This window comes from Excalfactoria chinensis, chromosome 1, assembly GCF_039878825.1.
Source record: "Excalfactoria chinensis isolate bCotChi1 chromosome 1, bCotChi1.hap2, whole genome shotgun sequence".
In the NCBI taxonomy this organism is placed as follows: domain Eukaryota; kingdom Metazoa; phylum Chordata; class Aves; order Galliformes; family Phasianidae; genus Excalfactoria; species Excalfactoria chinensis.
In genome coordinates, this window is record NC_092825.1 from 129,761,667 (window position 1) to 129,776,934 (window position 15,268).

General features: G+C 43.7%; 1 protein-coding gene across 1 annotated transcript in view; it reads left to right on the forward strand.

The window, feature by feature from the left end:
* GAS6 (growth arrest specific 6) overlaps positions 1–15,268 on the forward strand; it is a 41,993-nt gene that overhangs the window by 19,140 nt on the left and 7,585 nt on the right. Inside the window, exons 5-12 of the mRNA XM_072340191.1 lie at positions 1,233–1,355; positions 2,998–3,117; positions 4,915–5,040; positions 5,474–5,595; positions 6,527–6,645; positions 7,031–7,220; positions 10,207–10,371; positions 11,668–11,836. Coding sequence (XP_072196292.1) covers positions 1,233–1,355; positions 2,998–3,117; positions 4,915–5,040; positions 5,474–5,595; positions 6,527–6,645; positions 7,031–7,220; positions 10,207–10,371; positions 11,668–11,836 — 1,134 coding nt within the window. The remainder of the gene's footprint in view (positions 1–1,232; positions 1,356–2,997; positions 3,118–4,914; positions 5,041–5,473; positions 5,596–6,526; positions 6,646–7,030; positions 7,221–10,206; positions 10,372–11,667; positions 11,837–15,268) is intronic.

A 15,268-nucleotide genomic window follows, 5' to 3' on the forward strand; every position in this document is an offset into this window, starting at 1 on the left:
AGCTGCTGCTAATGACGTGATGCGAACTTACCTTTTTGTAAAACCTTTTGTATAGTCTTCCTTTTATCTGGGCTGAACGGGGTTCTGCTGAGTTGTAAGCATGTGTTGCCAAGACTGGGACTGTAGGTGTTGCTAATGACAGCAGTCCTTCCCCTAAAGGCTGCTAGCTGCAGCAGCTGTGACAGCTTCAGTCTCCTTCACCAAAACGACTGGGTAGTGTCACTGCTTTGTAGCACTGCCAGCCCTACTCTGGCACAAGAAACTTCCACATCTGCTCACCAAAAGAGAAGCCAAAGAGAAGCCCAAGCATCATGTGTTCATGTCTTAGGACTTCCTTTTTAAATGTATTCTGCACTGCTCCTTCTGGTTAAGGCTGTGAAAACAGTTTATACCTTTACAGTCTTAGGACGTCGCTGATCTGCAACACTACTAGAACAGATACTACATAAGAGCTCCCAACTCATTTTTTGAGAGGACAGGGAAATCCTTGGAGCTATCATTCGGCTATCTGCATGACACCATACCTAGAGTAATGGTGAATACTATTCTTTGCTCAACTGTGTCATAGTTTGATACTTGTTCCCTTAGTCCTCCCCAGAATATGGACACTACTTTCTTTCTACGGCCCTGTGGAGAACATCCATTGCTGACTCTTGAAACTTGGCTTAAAACTGAGAGTTAGGCTTTTTTCTGTGTTGGCGTGCTAGGAGCACAGCACTGTTTGCAAACCAGATGAGTGGTTTACAGTTCTGATGCCATCTACACGTAGCTGTTTGTTATTTATTTTCATTCTGCATAATAGAAAAGCCTAAATTGCTCAGCTCTGGCAAAAAAGAAAATCAGACAACCAATTATAGAAGCCAATCTATCAACCTTGGTGGATCACCCTTCTTCCTTGAGTGTTTGGTTGCTGTCCGCTTTCTGTTTTTCCAAAAGTGAGGAGAGTAGAATTTACCTTATTCCACGAGATGCCCTTTAAATGTGGGGGGGGGGGGGGGTGGTAGCAGCTCACTTCATTTAGCAATGAAATGAATTCCACCTCACATTCCTGGTGCAGCTTCTTTGGCATGTCAGCAATATGCATTAGCTTCCAGTTTTCTCAGGTGCAAGTTCTTCTGATAGTGATTCTCTGTTAGTATTCAAGTGTCTTTTTACTAAGAGCTGTCGTCATTGACCTCAATGCATTGCTCTGTTTTGTTCTGTGTTTGTTTTTAATTCCTTTTGTAAATCAGATTTGCCAAATCAGTGTTCTCCTGATCCTTGTTACAAAGAGGGGACTGTCAGGTGTGAAGATCTCAAGGGGGACTTCTATTGTGAATGCAAACGTGGCTGGCAGGGAAAAACATGTGATAAAGGTAATGCATGTTTCGTTATCTTTCTGTAACAGCGATGTGTTTGGCTTTGCTCTATTTTAAATTAGATGTGTGAGATGTGATGCTCAGTTCAAAAGTCATAGTACTGAATCTGCATTACACACCACTCATACTTTTGCCCTTATAGAAATCATATAACCGCCTGCCAGCATTTTTAAAATGGCTGTAATGGATTTCAGCTTGCTGTTGACAAGGAAATCTAAGAGGTTATGCCCCAACTTCCTGTCCCATTCCTCTGAAAAGGGCATCACATCTGAATTGGTGGTTGCTTTGCAAATGCAGCTCCCTCAACTGATGCTGTTAACACTGTGGTAACAGAGGGCAAATTCTAGATCCTGTTAAACTGGCCTATCTGCCCAGTTCCTTGCAGTAGCAACAGACAATTACGGCAGGTGGTTGTCATTTCTTGCTAATGCACAAACTGTTGACATTAGTCTTCTACATCCCTTCTCAGTGGTGCAGTGTTATTGCAAGTCCACTCATAGAATAGCTTAGATTGGAAGGGACTTCACAGCCCACTCAGCCCCAACCCCTGCCATGGGCAGGGCTGCCCCCCACCAGCTCAGGCTGCCCAGGGCCCCATCCAGCCTGGCCTTGAGCACCTCCAGGGATGGGGAACTGCAGCTTCTACTACAGCTTCTACTCATGTTCCACTGTATAATCCCATCAATTCCAGAGAGAATATTCAGGCAGAGTATTTATTCATGCAGTATGTTCCAAGCCCAAAGAGATTTTCTGTATTCTGTAATGAAATACTGAAAAATTCCTCCTGTTCTCTGATTCCTGTTTTTTTTCTGGCTGTCAGGGCCTCTGCTGTTCTGCCTGCCAAAATTAAATGGCTGCCATAAAGCACATCCAGCCAGTCCAGGACTGTGGCCACTAAGACAGCAGCAGATCCAAATCCTGTGTTCCCACTGTGAATATTGTGGTGAAATTATAGGCTCACTCACAATCAGTGTATTTAAGTTTTTGAGACAGTTGACTCATCAGCTCTCAGCAGCCATGAGAGCTTAGCAACTGGCCAGTCCAAAGCATATCCCCCTCTTTTTCATACAAAACGCCATGAAATTTTTGTTCTACCTATCAGCTGACTCCGGAGTCCCTTATGCAGACAGGACATTGTGAGCAGGTAGGGCATACAGGAGGCTCTCCTGAATCAAGCAGGCCTTTGCTGCTGGTGTCAGTGAAGCACAGTAGCTGTGAACTCACAATTTCTTGTGTTTTCTTGTTCTCTGTAGTAGTGAGGATATCTTTTTGTGTTGTTTAATACCAAACTTGATTGTACCATCATAAAAATAAATATACGTAAGTATATGAGTAATATATGTTCTGCAAGCAAATTCTTCTTCACCTCCATTGGCTGAAGATACTCTGCTGCACTGTCTGACCTATGGGGGGGAGATTCAGTTATAGCTCCTGCTCTGTCTTTTCTGTTATCAAATGAACTCAAGCCAATGCACTTGAAGTGCTTAAATGAAATCTCTGTGCTTCTTGTAACCATCAGGTTGCAGATGTGATAGTGTTCCTTGTTTGCTCTTTCCCCTTCCCAGCTCCTTACCCCACTCTCACTCCTCAGATCATGTCAGAGGTGAAAAGCTGACTGCAATACTTTCTTTTGGTGCAGATATCGATGAGTGCAAAGTGCAGCACGGTGGCTGTAACCAGATCTGCCTCAACAAGCTCGGCAGCTACCGCTGCTCATGCTACAGTGGTTATGCTCTTAAAGACAGCAAAACATGTGAAGGTAAGCCTTCCTGTCCTGCCTCCCAGCCCAGCAGAAGCTGAGGTCTGGGATGGTAGCAGATGCTCATGCCATCACTGTATCCTGTCTTCTCTGTGGTCCTACCACGCTGCTTTCCACTGCCCCAGTACAGGCTGGATTCACAGAGGTCTGTGGCTGGGGTTGTGTTAAATCACTGTAGCTGATCAGTCCTTGTATCCTGACACTGAGAGGAGGAAGGACTGCCCAGTTGCATTGCTACACTCCTTCCCAATCTCATGAGTTGTGCTATATGTGATTATTGTTTTTAGTTTGCGTATTTATTGTTTCATTTTTCTTAATCTAGATAAGCGCAGCAGCAAGTAATTAACTGAGATAGGTGAAGACAGATAAATGCACTGCCACTGATTGTTAATAACTGCAGAAAGGCCCCAGTGAAAGCATGCCGCTGTTTGACATGGCAGCTGGGAGTGGAATGTGGGGATCTGAAGTAAATGTCTGAAATGGTGGAGTGAATTTACGTAACAGAACTTGGGCAACTGAGATTTTAAAAGCGTTAAGAAACTGCGTGCTGAGACACACACTCATGTGTGATCACAGATAGCTCTCAGTGTTTTTCGTGTCTTGAGAAAAACAAGTCTGCATATGTACCCCTTATGAATGCAGTGACACAGTTCTGAGCAGTTCACGTACCTGACTCAACATATTCATGCTAACGGCCAAAAGAGCAGGATATTATTTGTCACTTCTGCAGTCAGGAGTGATGATGGTATGGCCTACATGGTATCCATTCTGATGTGCGCAGACATTCAAATGAGTTGATGTTAGCTTTGTATTGCAGTGTTTATTAGAACACCGTTAACGTCACACACAAGCTATGTGTCCATGCCCAGCCAACATGTTACTGGTGTTAACAGCAGGTGCAATTAATGCTAGCTGGGATTTTTTATTGCATTTTAATGCTTTTGTGCATTTTGACAGTTTCTGGCAGTTACTTCCTATCATTCTGTGCATACACTACAACATCAGTTTTTGCCTGTTGATTTATACACTGGACTATGGATAGACTACCACAGACTACTTCAAATACATGGGAAAATCACAAAGTGTAAGATGTGGTTGTAGTTTTAAGATGTGTTAGAAAGCAAAGGTAAATATGAAATTCTATACTACAAACGTTTTTCCAGTACCAGGATTTTGCTTAGTATTAGTTACCAAGTTAGAAAAGCATTTGTTTGCTTTGACAGACCTCCAGTTCCAGTCCATTGCCTGCTTTTGTAGGCACAACAGCCACACAACATCTCTCAGACAAGACTTGTTCTTTGTGACAGTCCTTCTTCAGTTCCCCTTTACTAGTGCAGATCAGCAGATCTGGATCTCAGTTTTGCTGAAGGAAGAAAAGGTAGTTTGCTCATCTGAGAACAGAAATCTCAGCTTTTCCACAGACTGATGCTGCTTCTGTGTTTTATTAAAAGTCTTACTGCTTTTCCTTGTTTCCTGCTTTTTAGCCCCCACTTTCAATCCCATGGACAGAGTGGGTTTTTTGGTTTTGCATGGGGTTGCTTTGTTTCGTTGCCAGGCTCATTTTGCATTGTCCTTTCCAATGGTGTTTTATGGTTCAAAGAAAGAAGCAACAACTGGTTTTGAAAGCCTGACATCATGCCTTATGTCTAGCTGAACCCTAGAGGTAGATTCCTAAAGATACTGGTTTTTCATTTACCAAAATGGAGCGATGGCTTGAGCCTGAGCCCACTCCGGTGTGCAAACAGTGAAGTGATTTTACTCATCTGATGTAGTGTTGTTTAATTACTTGTTTTGCAGACATAGATGAGTGTGCAGCATCAGCAGACATCTGTGGAGAAGCTCGCTGTAAAAATCTGATAAGCTCATATGAATGTGTTTGTGATGCAGGCTACAGGTATGATGAGCAGAGAAAGACTTGTGATGGTAAGCTCATGAAATAACACATTAACGTTGTTACATGCTCTAAAGCTATTAAAGAAATAACCAGAAATTGATCGTCAGGGTTCAGTAAAAGAATTTTTTAGGTCTTACTGCCTTTCAGTAGTTGTGAGCAACACACTGAGCTTGCAGTGATTTTTAGTGCATGAACCAGCCTGTATGGGGCAGAATACTGAGATTTCTTGGACTTACGAGAAGTACAAGATCCAATGGAAGCTCAGAAGTGTCTGTGCATGTTGCTGTATCTCTTTGTATACTGTGGTATAGTAAGTACCATCTATGGATATGGAGCACATGAGGATGGTCAGATAGAAGCTGCTACAAAATAACACTGCTCACTCTTTTTTTTCACCAAATAATTCGTGTTCAGATAAATCCAATAGCTGTGTTCTCCTCTCTTCTTTGCTGGTCTTTGTAGATATAAATGAATGTGAAGAAGGGCTGTGTGAACAGACGTGTGTCAACTTGCCAGGGAGTTACACTTGTCATTGTGATGGCAGAGGGGGAGTAAAACTTTCCCAGGATATGAATACATGTGAGGTATGTCAGACTTCATTCATATAATGCAGAATGGTCCTTTAATTTACTTTGCAATTGAGAATAACTGATGAAGCACTGGACCAAAGCCATTTGAGCTGAGTGACCAGCAGGAGGGAGTCAGATTGCCGAGGGTACATGAGCTGGGGACAGTGGCTCACCTGGTAAGATGGAGGAGTCTTGTTAGCTCTTCATGGAGGTCTTTTCATTCAGAGTCTCTCTTCTTAGGTTTCCGCTGTTCCAATCCAAAAAGAATGTGACAGGGATCGTAGAATAGAATCTCACATTAATCCAGATTGAAAAAGATCACAAAGTACAACCATCAACATGACCTGCTGACTCCCATCACTAAACCATGTACCTTTGTTCTACAAACAAATGTATTTTAATTACTTCCCGGGATGAGGAATCCACAATTCCCCCTTCCAATGCTTGACCAGGATAGCCCAGCCAGCCCTCTGTTTAGCCATGAGTTACCTCTAACTGCACAAACTGATCTGAGTTAGGCCCAGCAGGACCAAGAGCAAAGGTCTCAGGGCATACGATGTAAGTTGCAAAACAGCACTAGGGCTTTATACATCCTCAATCCAGGCATTTGATGGGCTTCAGTGGCAAAGGCTCCTTCTGTATAAACCAGCAAGAGCTGGTGGTGTTGCGGGCACTGAGTTGCAGTAGAAAACATATGCTGTATCTTGTGAATGTGATTTAATTTCACAACAGGAAAGCATTCAGTCAAGGCAAAGAAGAGGAGTGAGGGAAGGAAAGAAGAAATGTTCCCAGAACTAAAACAGATATTTTGAGAATAAAGCTGTTAAAGTGCCTTAGCCTGCTGTTTGTATAGCAGCTGTGTGTTTGAGAAAAGAAGGCATACTGCTTAATTCTCATCCTGTCGTGTGAAAAGAGTAAGTGCTCAAAAAATGTGTTTTGATTATAGAACATAATACCATGTGTGCCTTTTGCTGTTGCAAAAAGCGTTAAATCCTTATACCTGGGGAGGATGTTCAGTGGAACTCCTGTCATCAGACTGCGCTTTAAGAGGAAACAACTGACAAGGTGAGGACAATTTTGAAGGACAGCTGAATGTGCTGGCCAGTTTTGATGCATGTCACTAAAGTAATGGTTGTTTCAATGGCTGTGTTTATTTGTTTGGATTATGGAGTCCTGTTTTGCAAAACATTATCCAAAACAGTAATTGAGAAAGGCGGTCTTGGCCACAGAGCTCCTCAGATAGATACTAAAGTATCATAATGTATTTATTATTCTTTATGCCATTTCATAATCTATCTTCACAGCTTAAGTAAGTCTTTTGAGAGTGCATTGAAAGCTAGTATGTTTTAACAGAACAAAACTGCTAGAGCTGATGCTATCTGTATGGAAAGTACTTGGTGGTTTTTGAACTCTGCATAACTAATTTATTTCTTGACACCTGTGCGGTCAGACTTGTGGCTGAGTTCGACTTTAGAACCTTTGATCCTGAAGGTATCCTTTTCTTTGCTGGAGGCCATCAAGACAGCACTTGGGTAGTCTTGGCTTTGCGCAAAGGACGGTTAGAGCTGCAGCTGAAATACAGCGGGATAGGCCGCGTGACCAGCAGCGGACCACTCATCAACCATGGCATGTGGCAGACAGTGAGTATGGACCGCTTCTGGGACCTTACCTTTCTTTGCACCTTCCTTCTGGGCTCTGCTAAGCATGGTTAGACTCTGTGTACTTATAGTATTTTGGAGAAGATGCTTTTCCGGCCTATTCATTTGAGCTTCTGCTTGCACACATTGTCCACGGAAAGGTGAAAATGGGATACCATTCCAAACAAGTCAAATCTTACTTTATATCCAGCGTAAACTAGACAGCATCACTGGTTTGCATTTCATGTTACTTTGAGAAGATGCTCTCTGGTTGGGGTTTGGCAGGGGGCTAGATGAAGATCTTTTAAGGAAGTCTCTGAGGGGGGTCATTTTTGCCTATGATACGTGTGTTCATTATGGGTTATTTATTAGTTTAGTGATGGGGCTTGGCTCTGGGCCTTGACAGATCTATTATGCTACAGTATGTATTTTTTAACTCTTCCATCTTGCTTACAAACAAAACATTCAATTTCCCTTGTAAATCTATATTGGGGTCTGTTACAAAGATCAGTCCTGCTAATTTGCAGTATGGTGAATGTAATTGCCTGCACAGGGAAGATGGTGGTAGGAGATGTGAAAAGCAGAACTGATGCTTCTCAGATGGTTTAGGAGTTACAAAAAGCTGTTATTACCATGCTAAGTCATTTAAGACAGGAGTGTAACATACTTGTTGAGTGCCAGTCCTCATTATGAAGGAATTGCAAACTTTCCTGTACTGGTTTTGGTAGGAGATATCAGAAGCGTATTTTCTGTCTTCAAGTAGTGCAGAATGTTCAGACACTTGAGAGTTGCAGAGTAAACAGTACAAAGGCTGCGTTTGCTTCCTTCTGGGAGAGAAGGGAGTGTGATAAAAGTAATTATGGTTTTTAGGCAGCAAGTACAGTTGCTGGTCTCCTGCCAGTCCTCAATGCCAGGGCTCTTATCTCCATGCACCATCATAACCAGTTGGCTGAGTTGCTGCAGTGGTGTGCTTGGTTTGCTTTTCTGTAGAGTTCATAGAATCATGCAATATCCCAAGTTGGAAGGGGCCCATAAAGATAATCAGTTTCAGCTCTTAGCCCCACACAGCACCACCCACCATTCAAACCCTGTGTCTGAAACCACTGTCCCAACTCTCTTTGAATGCAGGCAGATAGCCCTGTGGGTGCTGTGGAGTCTGTGTTAGTGACCGGCAACCACACAGTGTTGGGACAGAGGTGCCATCGCAGCCGGCAGTGCTGCTGTTACCTTGGGCTGAATGGGACCATTTCTCCTTTTTCCTTTGCCTGGTGTGGTTTTGAATTTGGGAAGTCCTATTGGGGAAGGGTTATTCTTTTTAACCTGTCTCCATGTAGCCACATATTTCAAGTGTGGACTCCTATGCATTTTTCAACTTCATCTTTCATGAAGCACAACCCATAGCTCCATGGTCACAGTCCAGACTCAAGTGCCATTTGGGAGCTTCACTCTGGACTTCAGCCTGCACAGGATCTAACCCTTAGTTTTGGTTTGACCCAGATTTTGGGTATTGGTGGGAACTTCGCAAATGTGAGGGAACAGTAGTTTTCCTATTTAGCTTTCAGCAGATAGGAAAAGAAAAGTTACTATTTTATTGGCTATTTAAAAGCAAATGATATAAAAAAGCAATGGCTCTTGATCTTGAACAAAAGTTACATCCTTTTATGGAAATACTAAGGCATTTTGTAGAGTTCTGGCCAATATTTCTATGTAGGTATACTCTCTGTGTTGATCTGTCCTAATCTACTTCTAGGTGATTATTCCCAGCACTGAAAACACAAATGAACAAGCCTCAAAAAGAGCTTTTAATACAGTGATGTATGTGTGATCCAGCTGAATAAGGTGGCATGTGTGATCTGCCGAGAGCAGATAATGCAGTCGCCTTTTGTTTGTCTCGATTTCACCCCCCAAACCATCGTTTATTTTCCTATTTGCAATGTTTAGTACTAGTATGTGGACTGTATGGCTGGCACAAAAAACAGCTTACTCAGGCTGACAGTTAAGCAATCCCAAGCAGATTCACCTTGGCTCTCACCCAGCAGCTGTCTGTAGCCCAGTCCCTTGCTGAGCTGCCTGCTTGCTTTTGAGCAAGGAGCAGCCAGAGGTAGCCAAGGCAGGATGCCAAGACGCAGAAGTGCCTGCTTTTATGGCTAGACCTTATGGGAGCATCAAGCTATCTGCTTGGCAGTCTCTAAGCAGACTATGGCAGAGACTCAGTGCTCCTTGCAGCAGGACAAGCCATTACCACAGGCTGTTGGGTGTCAGCCTTGGGATTCTCCTCCTCCTCTCTCCCCACCAAGCTGGAGGCTTTGTAGTGTTTCTCCGTGCAGCCTGGTCTCTTGCTTTGTAAGGATACACCTTGTCATAGGTTGTTGTTCCTGTGTGACACCCCATGTAAAGTAATTCCATTCAAACTGCAGCAAGTGTTTGAAATTTCAGTGAGGATAGGCTGTTCCTAAAAGCAGCTTTTTGGAGATGTGGAGATATAACTTGCAGAGACCTTCTGGAAGAAAATGTGCCTATTGCACATTTTTTATGACCTTCTCAAATGTGACATATTCAGTTATTCTTTTTTTTGGGGGGTCAGCACTCTACAACTACACTTAGTGTGGCTGGAAGGCTTCTGTTTCCTTCACTGGGCCGACAAAAGGCACCTTCTTGTCTGTCTTTCTGGCTTTTGCTTTCTCAAGCTGTCAGAGTGAGAAGTTTCTCACTAATAACACATTGCTGCATTTAAATTTTGCTTAGAGCAGCCTACAGATGTCATGTAGTTGATCCATTCAGTTAGTTGTTATGCTCTTCTGGGCTGTCATTGCCATTAGTGGAACTCCAGATTGCTTAAGGTGGAAAACAACTTAGCAGGTAAACCAAGAGTTCTGGAGACACACAATATTTCTGCATCCTGGGGATTTTGCTTGCGGTGTCTGTCTTCTAATTGAGGCTACAGCTCATTTCGTACTGACATTTTCTGTTTACAATTTTACTTCTTCAGATCTCTGTTGAAGAACTCGAGAGAAGTTTGGTTGTAAAGGTCAACAGGGATGCAGTTATGAAAATAGCTGTCTCAGGGGACCTGTTTACCCTAGACAGAGGCCTGTATCAGCTGAACCTGACAGTAGGAGGCATTCCCTTCAAAACAAAGGACCTTATTGTGCCGGTAAGAACAGCATGATCACTTCTGTTGCTTTGTAGGTCTGAAGGGCTTGATTTCATTGATTTCTGTTGGGGTAATGCGGAGCCCTTCTGAAAGCAGTTCAGCCTGCCCTGAAACAGGCAGCATTATCACCTTCTGGATACAGATTTCTCTCCACTGAGTATAGAGAGAGCTGAAGCCAGGAGCAAAGCTGAGACTGTTGGTGAGGTTGGGTGAGATATATCCCACTCCAGGACTGCAGAATTAGGATACCACAGGACTGAAGCACATGGCATAGCCCTTTGGTGCTGTAGGACCCAAGGGAAAACAGGAGCCTGTTTTTCTTCATCTCTTCCTAATTCAAGTAGTTAGAGCATACGAATGAAAGTTAGGGCACTCTGTGGATGAGATTAGATGATGCTGCATGTCTGAAATAGCTGCTGCTCGGGCTGTCTTGTATGTCCACCACACACAGAGCTGGCACCTTGAAACCCAGATTGGCATCTCCTTATTTTTAAATGAGGTGACAAGCTGGTGGCTCAGGGACAGGCAGCACAGCAGCTGAGGCAGGGTTCTGTTCCTCTCATGGAGTCATTCAGGGCCAGTGCTTCTCTGAAGCACTGAGCCAGGGGTGTGGCCTGGATATTGATTAAGAGCCAAAAACTCTTAAAAGGTTTTTATCCTGGCTCGGACACTTAATTCTCTCTGCTTCAGTTAACTGGGGAGAATGGTGCTGGTTGAGGCACTTTGCAGGGAGCCTTCTCTTTACATACTATCATGTGTTTTATTGCTGGAGTTGGGTCCAGGATAACTGCACAAGAAGCTGGAAGGAACAAGGTGTGCAGAGTAGCATGCACAGCCACCTCTCCCTAGAGCCAGAACACAGCTTCTGCCATGACTGAGTCCAACATGATGTGTGCAGTGACACACAGGATTTATTTTCCCTTCCATTTAGTCTCCACTGCTCGCAATGCAGAATTATGGGAGTCACAAAGCTCTAGCTATAAAGCTTTAGAATGAAATGCAGCGATGATGTGCAGCATGTAGAAGCAACAGAATTATTACGACCAAATCAGTGGTTGCCCTAGTCAGCTCCCTTCAGTCCTGAAGAAACAAGCTGAGCCCAGAGCAGTTCCATAGGGAGTACTGACCATATATTTCCTTCAGATTGCAGGATCGGGCTTGCCACCAGTTGGTTTCCATGTTTTTGGCATGTCAAAGTGATTTATCCTATTTGATATCATAATATCCTCTGTGCCTGAAATAGCTATTCTTCACTCAACAGTAGTTTAAGGTGTGAGATAGTGATTTTCTTCCTAGATAAACCCTCGGCTGGATGGCTGTTTGCGGGCATGGAACTGGCTGAACGGGGAGGACAGCACTATCCAAGAGACCATAAAGATGAATGAAAGGATGCAGTGCTTTTCTGTAGCAGGACGAGGGTCCTTCTATCCTGGCCGAGGTTTTGCCATATTTAATCTTACTTACAGTAAGTACTTTTGTTGTTTTTTTCTGACTGTTGTCCTGCCATTAAACAAATGTGGTTAATAAACAGTTATAATTCTGTAGGTATGCCTAGCCAGTGTTGATTAATGCAGAAGAGACTGGCAGCTGAGGATGGCGAGAAAGTGGCTAAACTTGTGATTCACAGCAAAGGAAGGCATAGTTGTCATGGCTAGTTAGTAAGGACATGGCCAGCACAAGTTGGGTTCTCTCTTTGTGGCTCCAGTGCATTTCACACCTCAGCTAACTCCAGCTCAGTTGCAACACTGGGAGCTTCACAGTCCCTCTGTCAAGAGAAGATGCCTCCAGCCCTGTGCATTCTCCTGGATGAGGAGAACTACAAGTTGTCGTGTCAGCTGTCTGTCACAGAATCGTAGAATCCTTAGAGTTGGAAGGGACCTCTGAAGGCCATCTAGTCCAACTCCACTACATTGAATGGGGACACCACAGATAGATCAAGCTGCCCAGGACCTTACCCAGCCTGGCCTGTTTAGCAGTCTATTTACCATACAGATTCAAATGCTACAACACATGGACAAAGTGTAGATGAGAGTATTTCACACAGACAAGTCCTCAGCACCCTCATTTTTATGTCCTTTTTTCACCTACTCTTCTTTTATTGAGGAGATTATTTACATTTATATTTATTGCAAAATATGATTATCCAGCATAGCTAATACATGTGGGGAGGCTGCAGAGGCTGTGGCCTTCATAGCCAGAATCAGTTTTTGAATTACAAGGGCACTGGGTCAGTAAGGAAGGTGCCAGCAATTTTAATTCCAAGTTGAACAGGTGAGATACAACATCACACAATTCTGACAGGGTGATGATCAGGAGGTGATTAGTTGGTGATCACCGTAGTGTTCTCTTTCAGTTTAAAACAGGCTTCTATAGAAGCGTATGTCAGATTTAGATGACTCAGTGATATTTTGACAGTCAAGAACAATGTCAGGACTGGGTGCCGTGCCTCGCAGCAGTTCTCTGAATGTCATGGCTTGACAGCCGTGGGAATTTGAATCTCCCTTTGTGATAAAAAACTGAACTTTGTCCTTTGGCATTCTGAAAAGCAGTAGATTGCAGAAAGTAAAACAAGGAAACAGATGCCAGTTTCTCCTCTGATTGTATGTTCAGGTGCTTTGGCAAGAAGCGTAGCAGTCCATCCATGTGCTTGTCATGGTTTTGTGCTGTCAATATTCTACATCATGACATCATGTGCGGTATGAACTGTTTTGGTGGTATGTGGAAGTGTAACAGAGGGTATGTGGAAGTGTAATAGAGGGTATGTGGAAGTGTAACAGAGGGTATGCGGAAGTGTGGAAGGTTCATGCTCCAGATCTGTGGAATGGCAGCATCCCGAGTACTCAGCCCTTGGAGGAAACTACATATCCCAGGGGACAACGCGGCCAGAGATGAATCACCAGAGGAGGAGGACACACATATAATCTCGCTCCCAGGCTGGAACGTCCCTCTTTTCGCCCTGTCTTTCGCTTTGGAGCGCTCCATCCCTGCCGTCTCGCTCTATCAGCAACGTTCCAGCCTGTCGCCTAGAGATTGCAGTAGGCCCCCGGTTCTCCGGGACTCTTTTTCTCTCTTTCTTTTTTCTCTGCCTTGTTTGATATAGTAGTTGTAGTTATATTGTATCATATTGTGTCTCGTATTTAGTAAAATAATTTCTTTCCTTAGATTGCTGCCGTTGTTTTTGTTCATTTCTCCCCTTCTAGGGGCAGCAGCCTCTATCACGGATAAATCTAGATAACCCGATTACATTATCTTGGTGGAGAATGCGGGCAATCTGATTCGATTAGATCTGCTGCTTTTTTAGCTTCCAGAACAACTCTCTTTTTGCTCTCTAAAAGCTTTGTTACAGGAGTGTTATTTTTTCATAGCTGCTCACTGAGAGCGTGACCTTGAAATTCCAGACGAACTGTCAACAGTCTGAGCTAGCTGCTCACTCTGAGCATTACTATCTTGCTTTTGTAAAGAAAACAAAGAGATTTCTTGCTCTCTCAGAGCACAGCTAGTTAGCTCTGACTTTCACAGGGCCTGCTAGCTTCTATCAGCTATGAACCCACTCTTCATTCCAGTCGCTCTGTTTAGGGGATTGAAAGCAATCATGATCCTCTCAACATATTGTCCATACGTGCTTTCTTTTTGCGGAATTCTGTATCTATATAACCTAATAAGAACCGTGATGGAGACACCTGCCTGGTACTTATACGCAGTGTGGTATAATTTAATTGTCGGCACATACATTCCAGATGGAATAGCTAATTTAACAGACACCACGATGTTCAATCCAGTGTACAGGCTGTACTCTCAGATTGTCGTACGCTTTTCAACAGCCGAGGTAATATTAATTCTTGGTCTCATACTCATGTTCATGTTATCAATATCAGTGAATGTATATGTATTCCTATACATTCGTTCTATGCAGAAGTCTCCTCCAAAACCAGAGAATGCTGACTGGCAGGGAATATGGAAAGGTTTAGGAAAGATCTTAGAAGCGTGGGGACCCGCAGTGTCGTGGGATTTCACTATTGAACACCTGAGGGACCCTGAGAAATTAAGTGAGTACTTGGGTCAGAAATCTAAGGAGGTAAACATTATTTGGGGTTTGGCTTACGCATACCGTGCTCTGTATAATACTATTCTGGAGAGAGAGAGTTTCCGATCTGAGATTCAGACCAACAAAGATAATATCCAGGTCGACTCTAATCAGTCACGGGAGGCATCAGTAGCAATATCAGTTGCCCCTGTGGAAGGCAAGAAATGGAGACGGGTGTCCACGCGTCTAGAACGAAGAGAAGGAGGAGCAGAAGAAGAGGAAGCAGAAGAAGGTACCTCGTCTGGATCGGCACCGAGAAAGGCAAAAAGAAAGACTAAGAGGCGTGAAGAAGAGGCTGATGAGGAGGAAATTGTTTATCGTCGACCTCTAAAGCTGACTGAGATCCAAGGCTCAAGAAAGGAGTTCATACGGCGTCAAAACGAAGGTATCCTTGCCTGGTTGCTTCGCTGCTGGGACAACGGGGCCCACAGCCTGTCACTAGATGGTAATGAGGCACGCCAGCTAGGAAACATTTCCGGAGACACAGCTATCGACAGAGAAATTAGCAGATGTTCAGATGAAGATGCCACCCTCTGGGAGCGACTCTTAGCAGCTGTGAAAGTAAGGCACCCCTACAAGGCAGCTTTGAAGCTTAACGTTATTAAATGGGATACAATCCAAAGTGGTATCCAGTATCTGAGGGAAATGGCCATGGTGGAACTGTTGTACAACCCTGCGAATTTAAACGAACGTGATCCTGAGAATGTGAAGACCGATCCTGACATATGGCAGAAACTTACAAGTACAGCACCAGAGAAATACGCGTCATCACTGGCAACAACGTGTAAAGAATATGTGGACCACAACAGAAGG